Consider the following 26,193-nt stretch of genomic DNA (forward strand, 5'->3'; position numbering starts at 1 on the left):
TCACAGACTCAGAGGGAAGATTTGTCTCATTTGTACTTTCTGTTTTCTTTTAAAAGTAGGGGAATAAAATCGGAAATCAAATTTTTTGTGGGAAAATCTGATATTTTATTTTCAGGCCATATCGCCCAGCCCTAGATTCTCCTCAATCTCTGAATATTCCATAAATTGGAATAAATCAGTCGTCTTTCCTATTAACTCTATATTCCAGCACACACCTAACACCCCACTACAACCAGGGAACAACAAACACCTCAGCATTAACATCTCAGCCAAGCTGTCAGACTTGGTGAACTTAAACTACCCCCCCTTATTAAAACATTGGAGGAGGACCTCACCCGATGGAGGACACTCCCTATTTCACTTCTGGGGAGAGGAGCAACAATCAAAACGATGGTCCTGCCTACAATTAACTCCATCTTCTCAATGATCCCAACAAAACCACCAAAAACACTCTTGATTCTCATGTCTCAAAGTTCTTATGGAAAAACAAACCATCACGTAGAAGTTTAAAAACACTCCAGAACACCAAGGACCAAGGTGGCTTAGAACTTCCAAACTTTTATACTTATTATCTGGCCAATAAACTACTTTATGTTGTAAAATGGATGAATCAGAAACCCTTAGATGAAGGCTGGCTAGACATTGACAAAACCTTGTGTGAAGATCTCCAGACCAGAGATCTTCCCTTCTTCAGTCCTTCTTTAAAGAACACAGCTGCTTTAAAAGCATCAATAGAACCACGTCTCTGACAGCTTGCTGGGAAGTTCTTCAATTGAATGGATGAAAGAAAGAAACCAATAAACCTCCCAAGATGGCAAAATAAAGGAATAAGAAACTTAGAACAACTTCTCTCCAATAACTCTTTGATTCTGGAGGGATGGAGGACGGTGGGACTCCTGGTGCTGGACAGACAGCTGACAGAGGGTGGCCACCAGAAATATGGGAGGTGGGGTTATGAGGTGTGTGCGTGCGTCAGGTGGCGCCGTGGGTTGTTTGTCATCAAACCACGCTTTATTTTTTAAATTAAATATTAATAATTTTGCATAGTGTGCTATTTTCATTAAGTGTGTTCCAGATTTTAATTTCTGTTCTTCCGTCCCATAAAAACTGTTGCTTTTGTTTGGCTGCGGAACAAGTGCTTAAAATAGTTGCTTTTCTCCCTGTTTCCATGGAGAAGGAACGTTTTCCAAAAGTTGCGTTTTTAGTGGTTCTGAGCACCGTTGTCATGGAAACAGATTCCCAAAACGCAATACAATTTTAGCATTTTCACTTGATACATGCGGTGGTGAGACCTCAGGGTCTCTGACAGTCTAGAAAGTTTCCGTCTTGATATCAGTAGAACAGCTGGGAACAACAACGTCTCCTAACTAACCTTGTAGCTTCTTAGTACTTCCTCCACTATTCATTAGAAAGTTTCCTAGAGAGCCTCCGAAGCACTGCCTTCAGCTCGTGTTTTATTTAAATCTCAAGGGTTTTTTCCTACATGGACGTGGACAATCGATGTGCAGAATGAGATGTTGAACATGTTTATTCCAACAATGCTTCAGGCTTTCTCGGGGTCCAAAGTAGTGAAACAGACTGACGTTTGCTCAGACTGAGTGTTGATGTGAACACGGAGGAAAAGTGAAGCGACATGACTTTCTGATCCATCTATCAATAATAAAGTTATTCCTCTGGGGGATTCCTCGCCTCAGGCCATTGTTCAAAAAATTGATCACAACATGAACGTGGATTATTTTCTGCTCTAACCGTGAGTTTCATCCGTTTAAAAAGTGTGTTGGAAAAAGTGTGATATAGATGTCACTGTTTGACAACAGAAACATGAATATGACTTACAGTCTCGGGGAATACGGAATTAACTGCTGTTGTGGATGTCTGCATAAGGCCCCGTTTACCCAACAACGAATTCGAGTGTATCCACAAAACCTTCTTCACTATTGGGGGGGGGGGGTCCATTTACACGACACCAGTTTGCGGATGCACTGTATCCTAAGTTTTTAATCTGGCTCCCAAAGTGGAAAGATTCTTTCATGGTGTAAATCCCTCCTGCAGAGACTGACGGAGGCTCCAGAGCCTGTTACTGCGCATCCGCATCTCTCCCCCTCCCTCCTGTTCATCCAGTTGTAAACAAACATGGCGGCCGCGTAGTGGTACGACCCGTAGTGGTACGACCCGTAGTGGTACGACCCGTAGTGGTACGACCCGCGGTCCAGATTCTAGTTTTATGGTCCAGTTCAGTAGTTTAATAGTTGAGACTCTCCCTGATAGAATCCGGTTCCTCATTAGTCCACTAGGATGTCAGGTTCTCTCCATTTTCTTCACCTTTATAGTGTTTTGTTCTCTGCACACTGTGGTCTGTGAAGTTTCATTACAAAATCAAGCAACAGCGCCCTCCAGTGGCCCGGCAGACTAACTACATCGTTGTCTCTGTGTCCACTGCTGCTGAGAAACACTCAATTTCTTTTTTAAGGATTAGGTGTTGTCACGTGAAACGTTGTCGTGTAACCAGGGCCTTAGTCTGCCTTTCAGCCCTTTTTCTGACTGGGGGGTGTCTTTGTGGTTAAACCCTGTCACAGAGTAACCGCCGTGTGTTCTCTTGCTCCTCAGGTCAAGCTGAAAATGAGTGCAGTCGGGGAAAGCCCCCTGGACCCCGCCGCGCCCGAGTCACGCAAGAGGAGGGGCTCGCCATGCGACACGTCGGGGCAAAGGTAAACACGCACCGGCCAGCTAGCAACCCCCGCCGGGAAAGACGCTCGTCCTCAAAATCACAAAGTGCACGGTTCAATCCCAGTTATCGTGCCATAATGTGGAGACATCGATAGCGTCACTTGATTATATATTTTTTTTAATCAGTTAATCTAATTTTAATGAGCTATTTGCAGCTAATTACATTTAATAGCTAAAAATAAAAAAATAAAAATACAGGAGAAACCGCTATAAAGGCTTAAATCAATAACAGTCAGAAAAGTTAAGATTGCTTATATGGCGACACCTGTTTTAACTCCCGTAAAACCTATGAATCATCTTAATCAGTCATGTCTGAATCATGTTTAGCATGTAGCCTCGCTACTATGTGAGCCCCGAAGCTCGTTAGCATGTAGCCTTGCTACTGTGTGAGCCCTGAAGCCCATTAGCATGTAGCCTTGCTACTATGTGAGCCCTGAAGCCCATTAGCATGTAGCATGTAGCCTCGCTACTGTGTGAGCCCCGAAGTCCATTAGCATGTAGTAGTCTTGTCACGATACCAACATTTTGGTATCGGTACCGATAACACGTCATTAGATCCTGTCTTCAGTAGGACCAGTGTCTTTAAATGGTTTGTTACTATGCAGTAATCTTTATAACATTAAATGGCTAAAATAAAACATTTTCATGTGATACTATTTTACATTATTTATTATATTTATAATACTAATATTTATAATATCTTACATTTTTTTCCAGAGTTATATTTTCATGGGTATATAAGTTACTAGCTGTGGTTCTTTGAACTCCTTCTGCAGGTCTGGGTGTTTGTCCTTCAGGAGTTTAGTAGGTTAGCAGGTTAGTAGTGTAACAGGTTAGTAGGTTAGCAGGTTAGTAGTGTTTCCACTCTGGACCAGACGTGTTCTCTAACACTGTTTACACAGTGGAGCTTCAGTGGTGATGGAGACACCGTGAGCTTTTGTTTTGAAGCCAAAGTTCTTCATATAGTACTTCATATAGTACTTCTAGTACCTGTTTCTTTTACAAGTTGCTGCCTTGTGGATGTATCAGCAGCCATTGTTTCTCTCTCTCTCTCTCCCTCTCTCTCTCTCGCTCTCTTTAAATCCTCTCTTTCGCCAGACTCTTGATCTTTGCTGCGCCATTAGTGATGCAGTCGATTTCTTTTTAAGGAGTTTCCACGGGTCGTTTGACTCAGTTACGCATGCGCACTCTCACATGGACGTAAACGCCATGTCATTTACGCATGCGCATCCGGTATTCTTTTCAAAGTACAAGTTCGGTTGGGAGAAGATTGTTTTTAAGATATGTTGTTTTGACATTTATTTTAAAGTTGTGCCCAGGAATGTTGTTGGTAAATAAGGTCAAGTATGAAGCGCTTATTTACTTGTGGATCTCGGGTCGGAGCACGGGAGCGCACGCGCACCCCTTCTCTACAGTGTTTTTCACACCTCTCGGAAACCAGAGTATAGAAAAAAATATATACATAAAAAGACACCGGAGCGCTGTTTTCCGCACTTTAGATTGTCCAAAACATCCTGTAACCCCCCCCTCCCCCGACCGCGGTAAAGAGCTGTCAATATCTCGCGCGCACCCTCCATCAACGATGGCACTCCCCCCGGTCATTCGCCACGCTCCCACGTCTACAGAATCCATAGTGAATGAAAGTCAGAAAGTGACTCAACACAGTGACGCTACGCAGCGACGTAGTAAAAAAAAAAAAGTCACCGGTACCTGCTGGGCCCAAAATAGTATCGTTTTAAAGACGTCGGTACCGCAATACCGATACAGTACCGGTATACCGAACAACCCTAGCATGTAGTATGTAGCCTTGCTACTGCGGGAGCCCCGGCGCTCGTTAGCATGTTGCATGGATCGGCGTTTTCCTGATGCCCCTGAATGCATCATTCACAGTTGTCAGCTCCTGAAGTTAAAACCATTAAAACTGGACATGGCGGCTCGGTCACAAACTTGCTCTTTTATTAGTAAAACAGTTCAGCAAAATGTATCTCTGAAAACATTCGAAGCAGGAAATAAGCTGTGCAATTAACCATTAAAATGCTGCTTCACCGATGTGTGGCTGCTGTGAGGGGGCGTGGCCTAGTCTGACAGGGCGTGGCCTGGGAGTTCGCCCAGCTTCTTCACTGGGTATGAAATATCCTGACAAACAGGAATTGTTCTGCTGGATGGTGTCAGCAACCGAACTTGAAAACGTTGTCATGGAAACAGGGCCCAGTGGACTTGTGAAGCTTTTTCAGAGACGGTATTTGTCAGGTTTACTGAGCGCGCTCAGAAAGAATCATGTGGAGGGAGAGAGCTGGTGAAAGCTGCTGTAACAACAGATCCCCCCTCCCACAACGCCTCTGTGTGTGTTTCTATGTGTGTGTTACAGTGTGTGTGAGAGGCCACTGCACTGACCTACTTTCTTCTGTTGTGGTTTCACACACACTCAGATCCACACATGTCCTTCCTCATGTTTACCTCCGAGTTCAGCTCACGTTCTTTCTTCTCACCAGCTGCTGCGTTAGAAAGTCTGTGGGAGAATAAACTCATTCAAACCACCTGATGTGACGGAGGGTAAACAAGTTTCATCACCGCCATCTTTTTAACAATGTGCCACTCAATAAGTTCAGTCTTCTCACATTTTCTTCATGTGATGACTTCTTGATGATTGTGATTCACTCTCATTCTTTTCTGATCCAGAAGTTGAATTGTTTGATATTCAACAGACCAACTGCAAAAAAATGTTTTTTCCCTTAATTCTTTAGTTTATGTAGTTTTTCATTCATACATTTATTTGATATTTTCATTTTATTTGGATTACATTTAAATACTTTTTTATGTTTTAATTGTCCTTTTAAGTCTATTCTATCTTGTATATAAATATAGATATTTTTTTTATTGTGATATTGTTCATTTTTATTACACCTTTGTTTTAACATTAATTCATTTAATATTATATTTCAATAGTTTTTATACACCTTTCTTTTATCTTAATTTTTAAATATTTATCATATTTTTATATTCTTTATTTACATTATTTTTAACCGTTACATTTTTGCTCATTTTGGTACTTTCTTTCATTTAAAAGAAATCTAATATGTCTTATGTATCTGTAATTTTAACCTTAACCCATGTATTTATTTGTTTATTTTATTCTTTATTCATTTATTACCTTTGCCAACAAAAGTTTGCGACGGTTATGTTTTTGTCCGCGTGTATTTATTGGTTTGTTTGTATGTATGTATTTTACCAACTTTTTGCAAAAACTAAGAACCTGAATTGCACAAAGGTTTCAGGGATGACTTGTCATCATCAAGGACCAATCCATTACGATTTTGGAGCAAACAGCTCCTGGGGAGGGAAGATACTGTATTTCTTCCATTGTTCACGCTCTGGAGCTCTGCTGTGAGCCTCACACTGCTAACTCCGCCCCCTGACCCCTTCTCCACTCTCAGCCAATCACAGGCCAACTCACTCTAACGATGCGTTCAAGTAACACAAAATAATGGGAAGAAAAAGAACATCATTTCACCTTAACATTGGAACAACATGAAGCAATTCAAATGACCATGACCATGGTGGATCAATAACCTTGAAATCATTGGTTTCCATGGTGACAAATGTGGCGTTGGCGAAGGTATGCGCTCCACTGAGTGTCTGTTCTTTTATATATTCTTGTCATAATACTGAAGGTTTATCTTAAAATTTTTTCACGAATTCCTCTCCAAACCTTGAAAGAGAAAACAGTTGTGGGATGTTGTGTGGAGCCTGTTTCCCGATGGAATGTGTGTGCATACAGCTTGTCCTCACACACTCCTCTCTCCTCAGCCTGGAGAAGCGCAGACGGGAGTTGGAGTGTCGCTACATCGAGGACCTGGCCGAGCTGCTGTCGTCCAACATGGGAGACATCGCCAGCCTCAGCTCCAAGCCCGATAAGTGCCACATCCTGAGGACCACCGTGGACCAAATCCAGCAGATCAAACGGCGAGAGCAGGGTGAGGAGATGCCACAGCCAACAGAAATGTCTGATTGTCCCAGCCCCGCCCCCTGCTGCTGCTGTCAATCATGCCAGGTTGACTGTGTGTGTGTGTGTGTGTGTGTGTGTGTGTGTGTGTGTGTGTGTGTGTGTGTGTGTGTGTGTGTGTGTGTGTGTGTGTGTGTGTGTGTGTGTGTGTGTGTGTGTGTGTGTGTGTGTGTGTGTGTGTGTGTGTGTGTGTGTGTGTCACAGAAAAAGCAGCTCTTGGCTCTCCAGGCGACGAGGTGCAGAAGAGCGACATCTCATCCAGCAGCCAGGGGCTGGTGGAGAAAGAGGCCCTGGGGCCCATGCTGCTGGAGGTAACACACACATTTATTTCAAATGTTTTATTTATATTATCAGCAATTTTATTGTAACCTTAATCTAGACATGTTTTAATAATTTTTGGATATATCTTTTATTTCAGTTTTGAGGTGGATTGGGTTTTCAACACATTTCCCCAATTTGAATTATAATTGTAAAACATTTTTTATTGAATTTTATTGAATTATTATATATTTTTAATGCAATTTATATATTTGTTGATGGTTTATAACATTAATCTTTTTGTCTTTCAGTTTGTTGTAGTTTTTTTTTTGGTGTTAACGTTTCAGAATAATCTCTCGTCATCATGTTGTGCTCTTGAAGGTTTTTTTGTTTTTAAATGTTTTAGCTTACCGTATAGTTCCCAATAGAAGAGTGCCCCTCTTTTCCAAAGATGTGGAGTGCGAAGAACAAACCTCACTACTTGCTAAAATAGGATATTTCGCAGTCGGTGCTACAATGCAGATGCGTCAATGTAATGTCTTTTTAGTGTTTTTGTTCTTAGCATGGCTACGCCCGGGGCTGGGCTCGACCTCTCCCCACCGCTGGAAGCTCGGCATGCGGCCCGCTTTGCAGGGTCCTCGACCCACTTTGTCCGTGCGTGGGGGAGGGGGAGGGTCATTGGGCCTCTGGCTGGGCCTGTAGCTGGGCCTCTAGCTGGGTCTCTAGCTGGGCCTCTGGCTGGGTCTCTAGCTGGGCCTCTGGCTGGGTCTCTAGCTGGGCCTCTGGCTGGGCCTCTAGCTGGGCCTCTGGCTGGGCCTGTAGCTGGGCCTCTAGCTGGGCCTGTAGCTGGGCCTCTAGCTGGGCCTGTAGCTGGGCCTCTGGCTGGGCCTCTGGCTGGGCCTCTAGCTGGGCCTGTAGCTGGGCCTGTAGCTGGGCCTCTGGCTGGGCCTCTAGCTGGGCCTCTGGCTGGGCCTCTGGCTGGGTCTCTGGCTGGGCCTCTAGCTGGGTCTCTAGCTGGGCCTCTGGCTGGGTCTCTAGCTGGGCCTCTGGCTGGGTCTCTAGCTGGGCCTCTGGCTGGGCCTCTGGCTGGGCCTCTAGCTGGGTCTCTAGCTGGGCCTCTGGCTGGGTCTCTAGCTGGGCCTCTGGCTGGGTCTCTAGCTGGGCCTCTGGCTGGGCCTCTAGCTGGGCCTCTGGCTGGGCCTGTAGCTGGGCCTCTAGCTGGGCCTCTAGCTGGGCCTCTGGCTGGGCCTCTGGCTGGGTCTCTGGCTGGGTCTCTGGCTGGGCCTCTGGCTGGGCCTCTGGCTGGGCCTCTAGCTGGGCCGCTCACTGGGCCTCTAGCTGGGCCTCTGGCTGGGCCGCTCACTGGGCCTCTAGCTGGGCCTCTGGCTGGGCCGCTCACTGGGCCTCTAGCTGGGCCTCTGGCTGGGCCGCTCACTGGGCCTCTAGCTGGGCCTCTGGCTGGGCGGTGTCCACTGTTCAGTGGAAAGCGGGCTGGCAGAGGACGTGGAGTCAGCACACGCCAGGCCCTCCTCCCGGACATTTTATTCTTAACACCGTCTTTCAAGACGCCACAGCAAACCTGTCCTCCTCACTGTGTGTCGCAGCCGACAACAGGCTCTCGCTGTGGGCGAGGGCAGGACACACGTGGACAGGTCGCCACTCTGTCACAGGACAAACACATATAGACAAACAATCAGACACACTCGATGCAATTCAGCGTCACCAATTCACTTCACATGCATGTTTTCGCACTGTGGGAGGAAACCGGAGAACCCGGAGGAAACCCACCCCTATGACCCTCTGGCTGTAAGGCAAGAGTGCTAATCACTGCACCATGCGGCCTATGACAAGTATTTTCACCATCATGTTTTTAACCCGTCATGTATTTTTGAATAGTAAATGTGTCTACGTATTCTTTGCTTCCGGTGTTTGTGTAGCTGTGATTTTGTCGGAAGAAGCCGTCCTTCTTTGGAGTTATTGATGAAGTTCCGGTGTGGTTTCTGTCTCACCCCCTCAGGCCCTGGATGGCTTCTTCTTCGTGGTTAACGGTGAGGGCCGCATCGTGTTCGTGTCGGAGAACGTGACCAGTTACCTGGGGTACGCTCAGGAGGAGCTGATGACCTCCAGCGTCTACAGCATCCTGCACGTGGGAGACCACAGCGAGTTTGTCCGCAACCTGCTGCCCAAAAGCCTGGGTGAGTGGAGCTGCCGCCCGGCTGTGAAAATGCTCTGTCTCCATGGAAACGGGGAGAAAACGAAACCTTTTGAAAACATACCATCTCTGTGGAAATGGGAAAACACTCCGGGGGGTGGGGGCACACCACGTTTTGAAAACACTTCCACTTTCTTGTCATCGTTTTTTTGTCCTCCACGTGTTCGTTCCATTTCTTCACGCCTAAAACTTCTTTGTCATGTTTTTCTCTTTCATCTTCTACGTTTTCTAGTTTCTTCCAGTTTGTGTTCTTTCGTCAGTTTCTTCTCGGTCAACTGTTTCCTTTGTCTTATTTTCCTGTTTGTCTCCTTCAGAACGTCTTTTCCTTGCTGCTCGCAGAGCTCGGTGTATTTCTTGGATTTCTTTTAATTCTGGTTCTATTTTGTGTTGTCAGTTTTCATCAGAGTCTTGGTTCCCTTTGATCTTTTTCTTTCACTAGGTTGATGTTTGTGATGGAGCGACTCCATCACGCGCGCTGACGTGGCGCATATCATCGCGGCGCACCCGCCGCGTAATGCGCGCACACGCACCCACACCCACACCCGGACACACACACACTTACCTACTCTGCAATAACCTGCACTCACATACAAGCCAGTTTCCCTCTTTTGTCAGTATCGTGACCAAGGGTCACACTTGTAGCGGTACGATTTCTCTCGCATACATTCACACTCACACACACACACACACACACACACACACACACACACACACACACACACACACACACACACACACACACACACACACACACACACACCTTCACTCACCTCCCAGTGTAGCGGAGGGCAGCCGGCAGTGACGCGCCTGCAGGGTGACTGGTGAACCCGGGTCGTACCACCTGCAGGGTGACTGGTGAACTCGGGTCGTACCACCTGCAGGGTGACTGGTGAACCCGGGTCATACCACCAGGCGGGTTAAATGGTGTGGGCCCGGAAGGTTTCGCAGTCACGTGAACACTATTATTATTTATTTTCTTTAAAACTTTATTGCCTGGGTTACTGAGGGGTTATTGTAAGAATGCATAAATCCTGTCAGTAAGGGGTAATTTATAGTTAATTATTGCTAAGATAAATTATAGAAAATATATTTACTTATGTAGTAGGATTTGGGTTTCAGAAAAAATAAGAACTTTTGTCCGCAAAAGGTTCCGCCCAGTGGGAGGGGCTGATCGGATAAAACGGGCCGCGCTGGGCCTGATGACAGAGTTGGACTCTGGTTAGAGAGGTGGTGACAAGTACTGACCTGTGGAGCGTTATTCTTATATCCTGAAGTTGAGGATTAACTCTGATGTATATAAACCTGTACAGATTTGTATATAGAGTTTTCTTTGCTTTGTGTATTTTCCTATTTGGGTATTTTTTTCCATTTGTTTTGCACTTTGTAAATATTATGATGCACTGTTTTGGAGAGGCCTGAAAAATAAATTAGAAAAACAACACAGCTGACGACTACGTCATCGTTTTTCCCATTTTGGGAAGGTTGTTGGGTGGACCCCGCGACAATGTTGTTTTCTTACTTCTTCTCTCCTTTATGTTCGTCCTTCTTTCAAAGTCTTTTTCTGAAATTCTACTGAGTGGTCATACGACTATTGACAACGGAAGTTTAATGAGTGATTCTGTGTTCGTCCTGCTCCAGCATCAGAGTGCTGCAGTTTGGGTGACTTGTGCTTGTTTCTTCTTTTTCCTCAGTGAACGGGGTCCCTTGGCCTCAGGAGTCGGCCCGCAGGAACAGCCACACCTTCAGCTGCCGCCTGCTGAAGAGGCCGCCGGACGAGATGGACTCGGAGAACCACGAGGCGAGGCAGCAGTACGAGATCATGCAGTGCTTCACCGTGTCGCAGCCGCGAAGCCTGCAGGAGGAGGGAGACGGTAGGATGAAACACTACTGTCATTTCAAAGCTTTTTTTAACAGCGATGGCCACTGGCTGCGGATTCCCGCTGACTTGAAGTTCACCTTGGTCGGGCTGAAGCGATTCCTCCAGTCATTGGAGTGATTCGATTGCTAAAATGTCTGGAGGCTTCGTCCGTACACTTTTGATGTCGTGAAGCGCATGACAAGTGCAGAATGTAAAATGGAAACACCCTGCCGTTTCCTCCAGCAGCCCGTCTCCGAATTACCCTGTAGTGGCGGGTTGCCGGGAGACGCCCGTCTTTAATACCGTGATAAAGATGAACAAGCAGTACATTGGAGTAAAATACAGAGTGATCATGCAGCCTAGTGGGGGGTGTTTAGATTACCTCGGCTCCATCTGATTGGTTACATTTAATGACATGCAGAGCATGAATGCACAGTGCATGTCTTTCCTAAACATCGCAGAGACGATACACTAGTGTTGTTTTGCGCAGGTTTAGAGAGTCATTATATAATTATTATTATAATATCTGTATATATATGTTCCTGGTGGAGGGAGGGAGATTCCTTGTGAAGGGAGGCACCTGGTGGAGGGGGGCACCTGGTGGAGGGGGGCACCTGGTGGAGGGAGTGAGATTCCTGGTGGAGGGAGGCTCCTGGTGAAGGGAGGCACCTGGTGGAGGGAGGGAGATTCCTGGTGGAGGGAGGGAGGCACCTGGTGGAGGGAAGCACCTGGTGGAGGGAGGGAGGCTCCTGGTGGAGGGAGGCTCCTGGTGGAGGGAGGCTCCTTGTGGAGGGAGGGAGATTCCTGGTGGAGGGAGGCACCTGGTGGAGGGAGGGAGGCAGATTCCTGGTGGAGGGAGGGAGGCACCTGGTGGAGGGAGGGAGATTCCTGGTGGAGGGAGGGAGATTCCTGGTGGAGGGAGGGAGGCACCTGGTGGAGGGAGGGAGGCACCTGGTGGAGGGAGGGAGATTCCTGGTGGAGGGAGGCTCCTGGTGGAGGGAGGCACCTGGTGGAGGGAGGGAGATTCCTGGTGGAGGGAGGCTCCTGGTGGAGGGAGGCACCTTGTGGAGGGAGGGAGGCAGATTCCTGGTGGAGGGAGGGAGGCAGATTCCTGGTGGAGGGAGGCACCTGGTGGAGGGAGGGAGGCAGATTCCTGGTGGAGGGAGGGAGGCACCTGGTGGAGGGAGGGAGATTCCTGGTGGAGGGAGGGAGGCACCTGGTGGAGGGAGGCACCTGGTGGAGGGAGGGAGATTCCTGGTGGAGGGAGGCACCTGGTGGAGGGAGGCACCTGGTGGAGGGAGGCTCCTTGTGGAGGGAGGGAGATTCCTGGTGGAGGGAGGCACCTGGTGGAGGGAGGCACCTTGTGGAGGGAGGGAGATTCCTTGTGGAGGGAGGGAGGCACCCGGTGGAGGGAGGCACCTGGTGGAGGGAGGGAGATTCCTGGTGGAGGGAGGGAGGCACCTGGTGGAGGGAGGCACCTTGTGGAGGGAGGCACCTGGTGGAGGGAGGCACCTGGTGGAGGGAGGCTCCTGCTCTCTGGAGCCGTTGCTGCAGTGGCCTGGTTACGCCAGCAGCCCTAGTTTGATGGCAGGGGGAAGGCAACGAACACCGGATATGCAGGTGTTTTGAAACAGTGAAGAGTGTTTCTGGAGTTTTATCAGAGTGTGAATCTGCTTCTTCTTCCCCTTTCTCCAGACCTGCAGAGCTGCCTGATCTGCATCGCCTGCAGGACACCACGAACACCAGCCGTCAGCACAGAGTCCTTCATCACCAAGCAGGACCCCACAGGTACACACACACACACACACACACACACACACACACACAAACAGAGGTACACACAGTTCTGCATTTTAAAACCTGGTGTTTTTTTAATTTCTGTACCTTTGTTATTGTTTTCCTGTCACACTGTTCAGGATGGAAAATATAAAATGTAACTTCAGTTTGATTGATCTTAGTCAGAAAATTTCAAAGAACATTTAAAAGTTCACACTCTGACCGTGTGTGTGTGTGTGGGGGGGGACCTGTAATCCAGGGAAGATCATCTCCATAGAGACGAGCGCTCTGCGAGCCACTGGCCGTCCTGGCTGGGAGGACGTGGTGAGGAAGTGTATCTACGCCTTCTTTCAGCCGCAGGGCAAAGAGCCGTCACACGCCAAGAAGCTGCTGCACGAGGGTGAGCCGCCGTCCTCACGCCAGACTGAACTGCTGAGGGATTATAGGAGATAAACATGCAGCATATAGAATTCTAACAGTATTATTAGACAAGACAAACGTCTGAAACTGGTGTTTGGGGCTCTTTCCACAGTGATGACCCACGGCACCGCCATCAGCCCGCTCTACCGTTTTACGTTAAGTGACGGCATGCCGCTCAGCGCCCAGACCCGCTGCAAGTTCTGCTGCCATCCCGACCCTGACGTACAGCCCTTCATCATGGGCATCCACACTATTGACAGGTACTGTCACCTGCACACTTCGCGAACCTCGGGACATGTTAATCATAGAGCTCGTAAAGTCTCTGATGGTGTCACAGCCGACATCAGAGGAAACATTAGTGAGGAAAGATTGAACAGACCACAGGCAACCGCACTGATAGAGGGTTTTCATCAAATGACTGAAATCAAAACAATCTAATGTTGGTTGCTTTGTTTGGTGGGTTGATTGGTTTGCTGGCTGGATGGTTGGTCAGTTAGTTCATTTGCTGGTTGGCGATTGATTGATTGATTGATTGATTGATTGATTGATTGATCTTGTCTTCATCTTCTGTTCGCAGGGAACACAACACTGCTAGCTCTCAGGAAAACACTAACCCCAGCCTTCCACCCTCCCTCGGCAGTATGACCCCGACTCCCTCCCACTCCCCGTCGCTCCACCCCAGCAACAACTCCAGCCAGGGCCCCAGCCTGGCCGCCTCGGGCCCCCACCCCAACAACAGCAACGCCTCCTCCCACGGACACAACCAGGCTACGCCGGCGGGCTACCTGACGCCCGCCCGGACAAACTATCCCCAGCAGGTCAGCAGCCCGTCCCCTCTGAGCAGCCCACTCGCAGCCGCCCCTACCTCGTTTATGTCGCCCAGGATGCCTCGGGCCAGTCCTGGGTCGGCGGGGAGCCCCCGGGTACAGGGGAACCCCTTCTCTCCCTCCACGCCGGGCCTCCACTCCCCAGTGGGGGCTCCCAGTAGGCAGCAGTTCGGCAATGAGGGAGCCAGCGGTGGATCGACAGGGGCTTTCACCCTGTCCTCTCCCGTCCTACAGAGACAAGCCAGTAGTCCTGGCTCCTCCGCTCGGCCCCCTTTGGCGAAACCCCCCGGCGGAGGGGAGGAAGGGCGGGAGAACTCAGTGAAGCCCCCCCCTTTGTCTGCCTCACAGCTGGGAAAACCCAGACTCAACCAGCTCCTGAATAGCAGTGGGTCCGGAGCCGAGCCCAACAACAACAGCAGTGTCCTCTGCACCTCGTCACCTCATCCCCCAAACCCCGCCCCCGCCCCGCAGTGCCCCGCCTCTCACAGCAGTCTGACGGAGAGACACAAGATCCTACACCGGCTGCTCCAGGACAACGACTCCTCTCTCGCCGCCTCCACTGAGGACGCAGAAAACCAAAGCGAAGTGGAGATCAAGAAGGAGCCGCCTGCCAGTCCGGCACTGAGCACAGCGGCTCCCAAGTCCGGCTCTCGAGAGCCTCAGGACCACCAGTTGCTCCGCTTCCTCCTGGACACGGACGAGAAGGTGAACTACACAGAAAATTAGGACCGACTTTTAAAGATTATATTTATATAGTCTGGGACTTGGTTACATTGGTTTGGTTTACTTTCACACTGCACGGTCCAGGGTGGACCAACCCGCCTGGACATCGTCACGCAATTACAACAGGATGTAGAAACCGGTTCATTGATTGGTTGAAAACTAAAATAGAAGTCTCGCCACTTTAGCTGACTAATGGTTAATGGTTAGCCACAAGTTACCGTGATGCATCAGTGCTGCAGGTGAACCCAGACCCTGGTATTCAGAAGGACCAGGGTTCAGCTCTTTGGCCTGGACCAGAGTCCAGGTGAACTTTCACACCTGCTCAAATGAAGCTGATTTTCCCTGAAACCAGCTCTGGTCCGGACCAAACAGGTCTCCTGTGACAGCAATCTTAGACACACTTTTCCTAGGTGTTTGGCTACTTGTGTGATTCAAAATAAGAAGTAGCTTAAATATCAAAAAGGGAATAGAATTAATTTTACAAGGTCAAACTAGGTTCAAACAAAAGAAAGGCTTTTGTGACAGAGGCAAGACAAATAACCAGGACCAAAGGTTTGTGATGCGGTTGGTTGTTTTGAGCTCATGGACTGGTTAAATCAGGGCATCGAACACACTTTACTTTAAGTTCCACATACAGTTTTCTATCATCTTGAGTGAGCCGGACCGTTAAAATACTGTCATAATAACCTTTAAATTTAAGTTCTTTGTTGTGACACAGAGTATACATGATGAAAATGTCAAATTTTTTACAAAAAACAAAGTATTGTTATTAAAAATGACTACTGTCTCAACATAAAACCAATTTTAACGAAAGCTTGTCCTGCAAAATTCAGTGACATGTCTAAGAAACAGAGACAGACAGAGAGAAAGAGACAGACAGAAAGAGGGATATGCAGAGAGATAAAGACAAGGAGATGAAGACATAAAGAGAGATAAAGACAAGGAGATGAAGACATAAAGAGAGATAAAGACAAGGAGATGAAGACATAAAGAGAGATACAGACAGGGAGATGCAGAGAGACAGAGACACAGACATGGAGATATACAGAGATAGATACAGACAGACAGAGAAGCAGCTTTGGTTCCTGCAGTATGAAATCTTGGTCCTAACCCTGGTCTTCTTGTCTGAAGGACCTGGGTGACCTGCCGCCGCCGTCCGCTCTCAGCCTGCAGACGGTCCGAGTGAAGGTGGAGAAGCGATCAAGCGTGGACGGACCCCCGGGCACGGGGCCGGCCTGCGGCACTGCGGCCAGACCGTCGGCAGGAGACCCGCCAAGCGTCAGCCCCATGTCCAGCCCCGTGGGAGAGAGCCGCAGAGACAGCCGCAAGGACAGCAGAGACTCCTCAGTGAGTCTGCAGGACTGAACACGGCACACTCACCCACACCCCGGTTACACGACGTCGGGTCGAAACGCAGCGCTTTGGCATGTTTGTTTCAGGAAAGTTTCGTGTTTACACAGCAATGTTTTGAAAACAACATCCTTGACAAAGAAACAACAGATACACTGAAAATGATGTAGTTTCCATGTTGTGCCACTAGTTGGTGCTGTTGTTTGATTTTGTAATGAAACCACACACACATGCAGCTTTGTTTGTTTTGTTTTTATCTTTTGAAAAATTTAAATTTTTGCTTTATTCATTTTTATCACGTTTATAATTATATCTTCATGTGTTTGTTCATATAAAGGCATTTGTCATTTTTACAACTAGGTTTTAATATTTATTTGTTGGATGAATTTGATTTTGCTTCATATTTTTTGATTGTATTTATTTATTTCATTTTCACTTGAGTTAATTTATTTTATGAGCAACATTTTGTGTCAGTTTGTTTTATTTATATTCTTAATTTCTTTTTATATTGATATTTTACATGACTAGATTTACCTACAATGATAAAAATATTAATCAGTTTTATCCTCTAAATAGTAAATCTGTTGTGCTGCCCTTGAATCCTCCAAAATGATCATCAGGAATGTTTGTTGTCTTCAAATTGGTTGTTGATACAAAACGAAAAAACAATGAGAATAATCAGATTAAATGGAGAATGATTCCACAGTTTGATCACTTTCCTTCATGATAGAAGCCTCTGTCTTTGTTTTGTTGGACTTTGATTCGTCCACCAGCTGCAGCCTTTGAAGCTCGCTGACCTTTGACCTGCTGTGACTGATGGTCACCAGTGTGTCAGTCCGTTACCTTTTTAACGTCATGTGTTCTTTTGGTGATCTGATGTTTGTTCCTCTGTATAGATATCCGGCACCCCTGCTGACTTGGACCCCCTCTCCCAGCTGCTGCAGGACCCAGAGCCCCCCGGAGCGGCCCCCCAGGACCCGGCCCAACTCCAGTCCCCCCTGTCCCAGCTGCACTCCCCGTCCCCCCAGCTGCAGCAGCCCGGAGATGCCAGCACTCCCCGCATTAATGTGAAGCGAGAGCCGCCCGGCACACCCAACAGAGGTGCAGCCACACACACACACATCTGGACACCTTCGTCAGGATCTTCCTGTCAAACGTAGACATTTTAATCCGCTTTTTTCTTCAGTAAATCCATAAAACTCCCCACTCGTTCATTCGTTCATTCATATTGAGTCCACATGGTTTCCCGACATGCCTTCTAGTGGTCACCTTGAAGTACTACACCAGAGCTCTGCACCCCCTCTGCTACAGCTCCTGTGCTGCAGCTCCTGTGCTGCAGCTCCTCTGCTGCAGCTCCTCTGCTGCAGCTCCTCTGCTGCAGCTCCTCTGCTGCAGCTCCGTGAACCTTTCTCAATATTATTTAGAAAGATTCTGTTCTGCTTTCATTTTTAATTTAGTTGTATCTGTCACTGATTTTAAAATACAGACTAATCTCCAGGATAAAAGCAGATAAATAAGGCAAAACAGCCAGAATAGCTGGAACATTGAAAAATGAATAATAGGGTCCTTGCCTTTCGGGCTTGTTCCCTAATAAGGAACATGCATACTATGGAACAATAAAAACAGCACGACACTGAACAAGTACTCATGTACAAATACACAGTATAGATGCACCGACAGAAAAGAAAATGAGAAAAAAACAAAGTTCAGCTGACAGACAAAGGTGCAATTTTCACGGAACTTGATAAAACTGAGAGAACAAGTTTCCTCCTGCGCTGGGTCTTCAGCTGCTCCTTCATTTCTTCGTCCTCACCTTGCTCTGTCGTGTTTCTGCTGCAGGACTTGGCAATGGCGGCCCGCCATCAGGCTGCAGCCCCGCCACGCCGAGCCCGCAGCAGGGCCAGGGAGAGCCCTTCCAGACCCCCAAAGACAGCAGCCCATTCCCAGAGGCCGAGGTTCTCAACTCCTTCAGTTCAAGCACTGGTACGAGGGGAAAAAAAACAAATATATGTATATACACACAGAGACTATATTTAAATTCAAAGACTATTTTTAACACGTCCTTTTAGCTTTGCATGAAACGGTTTCCCTCAAAGATTATCAAAATAATAAAAACATAAATAAATGACTTAGTAAACATCTAACATAAGTCGGGGTTTTGTTAGAGTGCAGGTCCACCACTTTGAGAATTGTAATATTTCTACAAAGTTGTAAACGTACTACATGAACTAGATGGCAATAATATACTGTAATATACACACGAAAGACAGAGCGAGAGAGAGACACACACACACACACACACACACACACACACACACACACACACACACACACACAGGAGAGCCAGGGACAGAGGAGAAATAAATATTTTATCAGTATTTCCTCCAGCTTTAGAATTTTGTGGCTACTAGTCAGCCAACATGGCAACCTGCTGTTTTGCTGCAGAATTACTTCTGTTGTTGTTAAATTCAGCTTTACAAAGAAAAGCTAATGACTTTTTACTTTCTCAATCAGTAGTCAGGGAACTTTTTAAACTGAAACTTTCTGCCTTAATATTATTCCACTCTTATTATGCTGCTCTGTAGTCACGATGCTGCGCCCAGAGATGCTGCTCCATTAAGGCATTAAAAACAAAACCAAAAAAAAAACACGGAAGTAAACAAAACTGCGTTAATTACACTAATTTTTTTAAACGGATTAAACGTTTCAAATCAATTAATTAAACTAACCCATTATTTTTGAGTTTCCAAAACATTTGAATATCATGGAAAAGTTAATTTATTTAAATAAACTTTTCCATGATATTCTATTTTTTTTGGAAAGGGTCTGTATATATCAGAGATGGATCTTAAATTTTTTTCCCAGCAGTCGAGCGGACTAGTGAGCTATGGGTTGCACTAGTCCTGCACCCAGTGAAATATATTTTGTTCAACAAAAACAGTTTCATGTTATATTATAATCATGATCTTAGAAATGACAATAGATTTTTTTTTAAATGCTACATTGTGTTGCAGGTACATCATCTTAGAGTTTACTTCCTTTATGGTACACGGCAACCAAGTAGAAAAACGCTCTGAATGTGGCCACGCCCTGCCACTGATGCCTGCTCACTACAATATATTCATTAGTCAATGTTTCCGGGGCTTGTCATTAAGGATTCACAACTTTTCACCTGCCCGAAGTTTAATGGAAATTTATAAGCTGGGGTAATATATGAATTCGACCAATAAATACATTGTAATATGTTTCTGTAATTGTTTTTTGAATAAACTTGATGTATATTTGACTCCAATTAAAAATGACTAGATAAACATAATAGGATTTCAGAAATTACTGTTCCAGTTTAACTTCTTTCCATGAGAGTATCCATGCAGATTCTGACATAGTACTGAAACATTTAGACATTTCGCCTATCTGAGTTTATTTACACATTAACACAGTCATTTCAATTACCTTAGAATAGTTGAAAACACTGTATTATATACAAGTACTGCATTAATGCTTTAAAAGGAAGAATTAAATTCTTGTGCATAATAGAGAATTATTGACTAGTTTTAGACAAAAAATAAATTGTAGTATCATACAGTAACTGATTCAGTGACTAGAGTACACCAATAAAAAGACACAAACTGATGCATGACGGGGTGCAGTACTGTAGAACACAAACTGACAAAATGTAGATCCAGTTTGTCACTAAAATATTTTGAAAACAAATATTGAAGCACAATTCATGAACATTCAAATGTTCTTATTTCAGGTGTCTGATCGAGGGACAGCTTCAGGAACTTGCTCATCTATACTGCAGTAGGGAAGCACCAATCCACGTTTTTTCACTTCTGATCTGATCCCGATACTTAAATTTGTATATCTGCTGATACTATTCTGATAGCAGAGCTCTGTTTGCTTTAATATTATTATTATTATTATTAATATTCTTATTATCATTATTGTTGATATTATATGAGGCTGTAATAAACTCCTCTACAGTAAAGTATGAAATGTACTAATGTATACATGTATTCTCTCTAAAGACAACTTGAGGTTAGTATCAGGACAGTAAAGGAAGCAGTACAAAGTATTTTAGTTCCATGTGGACAATGTGGGGGTCTGCGTGACGTCATCATCTCATAATAAACTACTTCTATCACTTTATTAATCCCTGGGGAAACTCTTGAGCAAGGCAGCAGCAACACAATGTTTCCAGCTCTAACGCAGCTCCAACCATTGGGACTATTTCCAGGGAGTTTAGGGTGGAGTAGGACGCAGCTTCAGGGAGGTGTGAATCTCCTGCTGACAGCCTGGAGGAGCTGCTGCTCATTGTTCTGATGTCAGAGCTGGAGGCTGAAAACACTGAGGTCTGGCTGCAGAGCGCCGCCCTGCTGGACTACGGCTGCTAACATCCACGTTGCTGCGTTGCTTTGCTAACATCCATGTTGCTGTGTTGCTTTGTGGTGTTGTGAGACTAAAATCCGTCCAATCAGCAACATGTTGCCATGAAAAGTTGGATAGCACAGTGCTACTTCCCTAGCCTGCTCGCTGGCTGCAAACTGTGGAATGGATTTCCTGCCTCATTCCTCCTGGTCTCATTGAGACCCGCCTCCCTTCAGGAAATCCAGTCCACAGTTTGCAGCCAGCGAGCAGAGCAGCAGCAGGGAAACACTGGGGATCATTTCAGCACCATGAAGCAGACCAGGATCATGGATCAGACCAGGATCATGGATCAGACCAGGATCATGGATCAGACCTGGATCATCAGAAATTTCTAACTTTGCACAAGTCCCACGGACTGGCCATTAGAAATGTGTAGGAGTCCGTAGAAATATGTGGTAGTCTCGGGCTGGCGGACTGGCATTAAGATCGACCCGTGTGTGTGTGTGTGTGTGTGTGTGTGTGTGTGTGTGTGTGTGTGTGTGTGTGTGTGTGTGTGTGTGTGTGTGTGTGTGTGTGTGTGTGTGTGTGTGTGTGTGCGCACACACACACACTAAACTATATGTGGATCAAATCTGATGGCACGGGTTTGAAGCGCGACACTGCTTTATGATTTGACCTCCATAAGCTTTACCACATCGGCCCCGTCCACTGGGCGTGGTTCAAGTGTCTTCTGTTACACACTCTGCCTCACAAGTCACACACACTGCCGCACACTGGGGAAGAGAGCACTCACAATGCTATGCTAATGCTAAAACACTTTACCAGCTGAGGATCAGGGTGGAGACCTCCACCTTCAACCAGTCTCAGTGTGTTTCTTCAACACTAACAGCTGTTCTCCTTGTTTTTCAGGCCTAACAAAGATGGATGTTGGAGACTCTCAGTTCCAGCCTCTGGCTCTGTCCGACACCTTGTCTTTTGAGGGCTTAGGAACGCCTCTGCAAGCGCCGCTGGCATCGCCACAAGAGTGAGTGTCGCTCATGACCCTCAGTTTCTCCTCAAGGCCTGTCAGAGTGAGAAGTGATGAAGAAACACAAAGATGCAACAAACTGCTTTGAACTTTTTATTGAATACGCTCTGTGAGAAGTTTATTATAGGGATGTTTGATTTGGTGGTTGGAAAGGTGAGTTTGACAGAGTGTTCAATTAGTTGGTAGGTCGGTAGAGTTGGTTGGTGTGTTGGTGAGATGGTTGGTAGAGTTGGTTGGTTGATTGGTGAGATGGTTGGTTGATTGGTGAGATGGTTGGTAGAGTTGGTTGGTGTGTTGGTGAGATGGTTGGTAGAGTTGGTTGGTTGATTGGTGAGATGGTTGGTAGAGTTGGTTGGTGTGTTGGTGAGATGGTTGGTAGTGTTGGTTGGTGTGTTGGTGGAGTTGGTTGATTGGTGAGATGGTTGGTAGAGTTGGTTGGTGTGTTGGTGAGATGGTTGGTAGTGTTGGTTGGTGTGTTGGTGGAGTTGGTTGATTGGTGAGATGGTTGGTAGAGTTGGTTGGTGTGTTGGTGAGATGGTTGGTAGTGTTGGTTGGTGTGTTGGTGGAGTTGGTTGATTGGTGAGATGGTTGGTAGAGTTGGTTGGTGTGTTGGTGAGATGGTTGGTAGAGTTGGTTGGTTGATTGGTGAGATGGTTGGTAGAGTTGGTTGGTGTGTTGGTGAGATGGTTGGTGTGTTGGTGGAGTTGGTTGATTGGTGAGATGGTTGGTTGATTGGTGAGATGGTTGGTAGAGTTGGTTGGTGTGTTGGTGAGATGGTTGGTAGAGTTGGTTGGTTGATTGGTGAGATGGTTGGTAGAGTTGGTTGGTGTGTTGGTGAGATGGTTGGTAGTGTTGGTTGGTGTGTTGGTGGAGTTGGTTGATTGGTGAGATGGTTGGTAGAGTTGGTTGGTGTGTTGGTGAGATGGTTGGTAGTGTTGGTTGGTGTGTTGGTGGAGTTGGTTGATTGGTGAGATGGTTGGTAGAGTTGGTTGGTGTGTTGGTGAGATGGTTGGTAGTGTTGGTTGGTGTGTTGGTGGAGTTGGTTGATTGGTGAGATGGTTGGTAGAGTTGGTTGGTGTGTTGGTGAGATGGTTGGTAGTGTTGGTTGGTGTGTTGGTGGAGTTGGTTGATTGGTGAGATGGTTGGTAGAGTTGGTTGGTGTGTTGGTGAGATGGTTGGTAGTGTTGGTTGGTGTGTTGGTGGAGTTGGTTGATTGGTGAGATGGTTGGTAGAGTTGGTTGGTGTGTTGGTGAGATGGTTGGTGAGATGGTTGGTAGAGTTGGTTGGTGTGTTGGTGGAGTTGGTTGGTTGGTGAGATGGTTGGTAGAGTTGGTTGATTGGTGAGATGGTTGGTTGGGTAGGTTGGTGTGTTGGTTGGTAGAGTTGGTTGGTTGGATGTAGTATTCTGAAACAGCAGCTGCTGGAGGAGGATTATCAACAGTGAAGTTACGTCTGGACATGGAAAATAAATGTGACTTCTAGGTTTAGGTTTTTGTCAAAACGACACCAAGTAGTGCATCATTTGATTGTGAACTTCCAGTTTGGCAGTGTGACAGAGGTCTTTGTGGTGTTAGCAGGCAGTGTGTCCCCTGCACGTTGGACGAAGTGCTCGGACCCCCGACCACAGCCGAGGGCCGGAACGATGAGAAGGCCCTGCTGGAGCAGCTGATCTCCTTCCTGAGCGGCACCGACGAGAGCGAGCTGGCGGAGCTGGATAAAGCCCTGGGTATCGACAAGCTGGTGCAGGTCTGTCCCGACACGCTCCAGACCGCCACCGGGCAAATCAGCAATTAATGTCTAAATCTGAGAGAAGGGGTTGAAAACAAAAAACCTCTGCTAACTTTGTTTACAAAACAAACATTTGAACTACTTTTTTCATGTGAAAGTATAAAGTGTTTTTACTAGTTAAGTCCTACATTCAAACCAGTGGATGGTATTTAAAGTAGTTTTGGGTTAGACCTAAATTCACAGGTGTCCCACCTGAAGGAACTAATGAACCGTTTTGATGGTTTCTTCCAGGGCGGGTGCTTTGACCCTCTGCCTCAGACCTTCCCCCCTCAGAAACTCACTGCCACCCCACTGGACCCCAAACTGCCCTCCTACTCCCCCCAGTTCACACCCGTCCCCCCTCAGCCTCAGTTCCCCCCGGAGCTGGCCACAGTGGGGCCGCAGGGTCTGGGGTTCGAGGCCCCTCGGGGGGCCTTCCCTGGCGGAACGGCGGCCATCGGGCTGAGGCCGGGCATCACCCGACCGCAGGGGGCTGGGACTCAGCTCAGGCTGCCCCCCAACCAGCTGCGCCTGCAGCTGCAGCAGAGACTGCAGGGCCCCCAGCAGGTAGGACAGTCTCTCTGGGTCTGCGAGGGTCTTTCAGGGTCTGCGAGAGTCTCTCAGGGTCTGAGTGTCTCTCTCAGGATCTCTCAGGGTCTTTGAGGCCCTGGTTACTCGACAACATTTTGGAACGTTTTGGGAGTCAGTTTACACGACCACAGTGCTCGGTGCCCATTACGCAACTGTTGTTCAGAGAAATGTTCAGAGTCCGTCTCCATGGAAACTAGTTAAAACACAACTTTTTGAAAACGGATCCCAAAGTGGAACTTAAGACGCTCCAACTCTGTCTTCATGGTAACAGAGGAAAATGCAATTTTTCTGACACGCTGCTTCAGGTCCAGGTCCTGGTCCTGCTCTTAGTCGCCACGTTGGTACTAACTACTTCTTCTGCACATGCTCAGTAGAGCCAATCAGAACAAAGTTTCCTCCGTGGTATCATGACTCCCAGTCCATATTCTCCTGGACTTGGTACTTTTATTTTTTTGACAGTCACCATAATAACAATCCAACTTGGTGTTTTTATTTTGATAGTCACCATAATAACTATTCAACTCAGTAGTTTTATTTTGACAGTCACCGTAATAACAATCCAACTTGCTAGTTTTATTTTGACAGTCACTGTAATAACAATCCAACTTGGTGGTTTTATTTTGACAGTCACCGTAATAACAATCCAACTTGCTAATTTTATTTTGACAGTCACTGTAATAACAATCCAACTTGGTGGTTTTATTTTGACAGTCACCGTAATAACAATCCAACTTGCTAGTTTTATTTTGACAGTCACTGTAATAACAATCCAACTTGGTGGTTTTATTTTGACAGTCACTGTAATAACAATCCAACTTGCTAGTTTTATTTTGACAGTCACTGTAATAACAATCCAACTTGCTAGTTTTATTTTGACAGTCACTGTAATAACAATCCAACTTGGTGGTTTTATTTTGACAGTCACCGTAATAGTCCAACTTGGTGGTTTTATTTTGACAGTCACCGTAATAACAATCCAACTTGCTAGTTTTATTTTGACAGTCACTGTAATAACAATCCAACTTGCTAGTTTTATTTTGACAGTCACTGTAATAACAATCCAACTTGGTGGTTTTATTTTGACAGTCACTGTAATAACAATCCAACTTGCTAGTTTTATTTTGATAGTCACCATAATAACTATCCAACTTGGTGGTTTTATTTTGACAGTCACCGTAATAATCCAACTTGGTGGTTTTATTTTGACAGTCACCGTAATAGTCCAACTTGGTGGTTTTATTTTGACAGTCACCGTAATAATCCAACTTGGTGGTTTTATTTTGACAGTCACCGTAATAATCCAACTTGGTGGTTTTATTTTGACAGTCACCGTATTAATCCAACTTGGTGGTCTGTCCACAAGAATGTCTGTGTTCTCCCACTGTTAATGTTTAGAGCTCATTGTTCTCTGCTGCGTGCATTCGTGTGCTTTCAGTAGTAAAAAGAACAATAATAATTACCAATAACATGAAAACTACATTGTTTTCGGCGCTTCTGCCGTTTCCATGCAAAAGCATAGCATTGTCAAAACTTTGTTGTGTAAATGCAAAACTTGAATGTCTGAAAGGAAAATGCAAAAAGGCTTTGTTTGTATTTGAAACCTGGTTGTGTAAACGAGGCCTCGGGGTCTTCACTTCCTCCACGCCACCTCAGCCTTTCTGCTTGAATTGAACAAGCAGCAGCAGAGTGTGGGAGGAGCTCCTGCAGGGGGCACCAGAGAGCTTCAGGAATAGCGTCCGGGTCGGGGGAAGCCTTTATATATATATATTGTTGTTTTCCTGTCAATATCGAAGGTAAAACTATTATCACACTGCAGACTGCAGCACAATGAGTGTTTTTAGAAACGCTTTTCCTCTGTGATTTCACTCCAACAGTCTCCTGGTTTCATCTCCTCAGTATTGAATTATTAACCCCCCCCCCCCCCTCCCCCGTTTCCTCCTCAGCTGCAGAGCCGCCTAGCAGCCATGAGTCCGTTTAGCGGCGCGGCGCCAGGGGTCCGGCCGGGGGCCCCGCAGCCTCCGATGCCCTCACAGGTGAGACCCACTAGATCCTTACAGTTTCAGTCACTTCATTTAGAATAATCTCACAGATTTTCAACAAAAACTCAAGAAAAATCCCAAACTATGAGAGAAACAATGTTTGACCAGATGAAACGTTTGAGAATTAAGATTACAACATATATAAATTATTTGTTTCATGTCAGGATAATAAACTGCATCAAGGATAAGCATAATAAAGTGCATAAAAAAGTTCAAAAAGTTGTTTACAAATGATCAGAAAGTA

At 46.3% G+C, this 26,193-nt stretch overlaps 1 protein-coding gene across 1 annotated transcript in view; it reads left to right on the top strand.

Annotated features, from left to right (window-relative positions):
• Nucleotides 1-26,193, top strand: part of ncoa1 (nuclear receptor coactivator 1) — a 73,697-nt gene that overhangs the window by 29,286 nt on the left and 18,218 nt on the right. Inside the window, exons 3-18 of the mRNA XM_080490182.1 lie at nt 2,608-2,708; nt 6,535-6,701; nt 6,935-7,041; nt 9,006-9,183; nt 10,892-11,071; nt 12,754-12,846; nt 13,094-13,234; nt 13,367-13,514; nt 13,832-14,786; nt 15,936-16,151; nt 17,051-17,255; nt 17,994-18,137; nt 21,435-21,549; nt 23,130-23,298; nt 23,572-23,886; nt 25,854-25,943. Of these exons, the coding sequence (XP_080346308.1) occupies nt 2,620-2,708; nt 6,535-6,701; nt 6,935-7,041; nt 9,006-9,183; nt 10,892-11,071; nt 12,754-12,846; nt 13,094-13,234; nt 13,367-13,514; nt 13,832-14,786; nt 15,936-16,151; nt 17,051-17,255; nt 17,994-18,137; nt 21,435-21,549; nt 23,130-23,298; nt 23,572-23,886; nt 25,854-25,943 (3,312 nt within the window). The 5' untranslated portion in view covers nt 2,608-2,619. The remainder of the gene's footprint in view (nt 1-2,607; nt 2,709-6,534; nt 6,702-6,934; nt 7,042-9,005; nt 9,184-10,891; nt 11,072-12,753; nt 12,847-13,093; nt 13,235-13,366; nt 13,515-13,831; nt 14,787-15,935; nt 16,152-17,050; nt 17,256-17,993; nt 18,138-21,434; nt 21,550-23,129; nt 23,299-23,571; nt 23,887-25,853; nt 25,944-26,193) is intronic.

The sequence above is a fragment of the Lipophrys pholis genome (assembly GCF_963383615.2).
Source record: "Lipophrys pholis genome assembly, chromosome: 21".
Lineage (NCBI taxonomy): Eukaryota > Metazoa > Chordata > Actinopteri > Blenniiformes > Blenniidae > Lipophrys > Lipophrys pholis.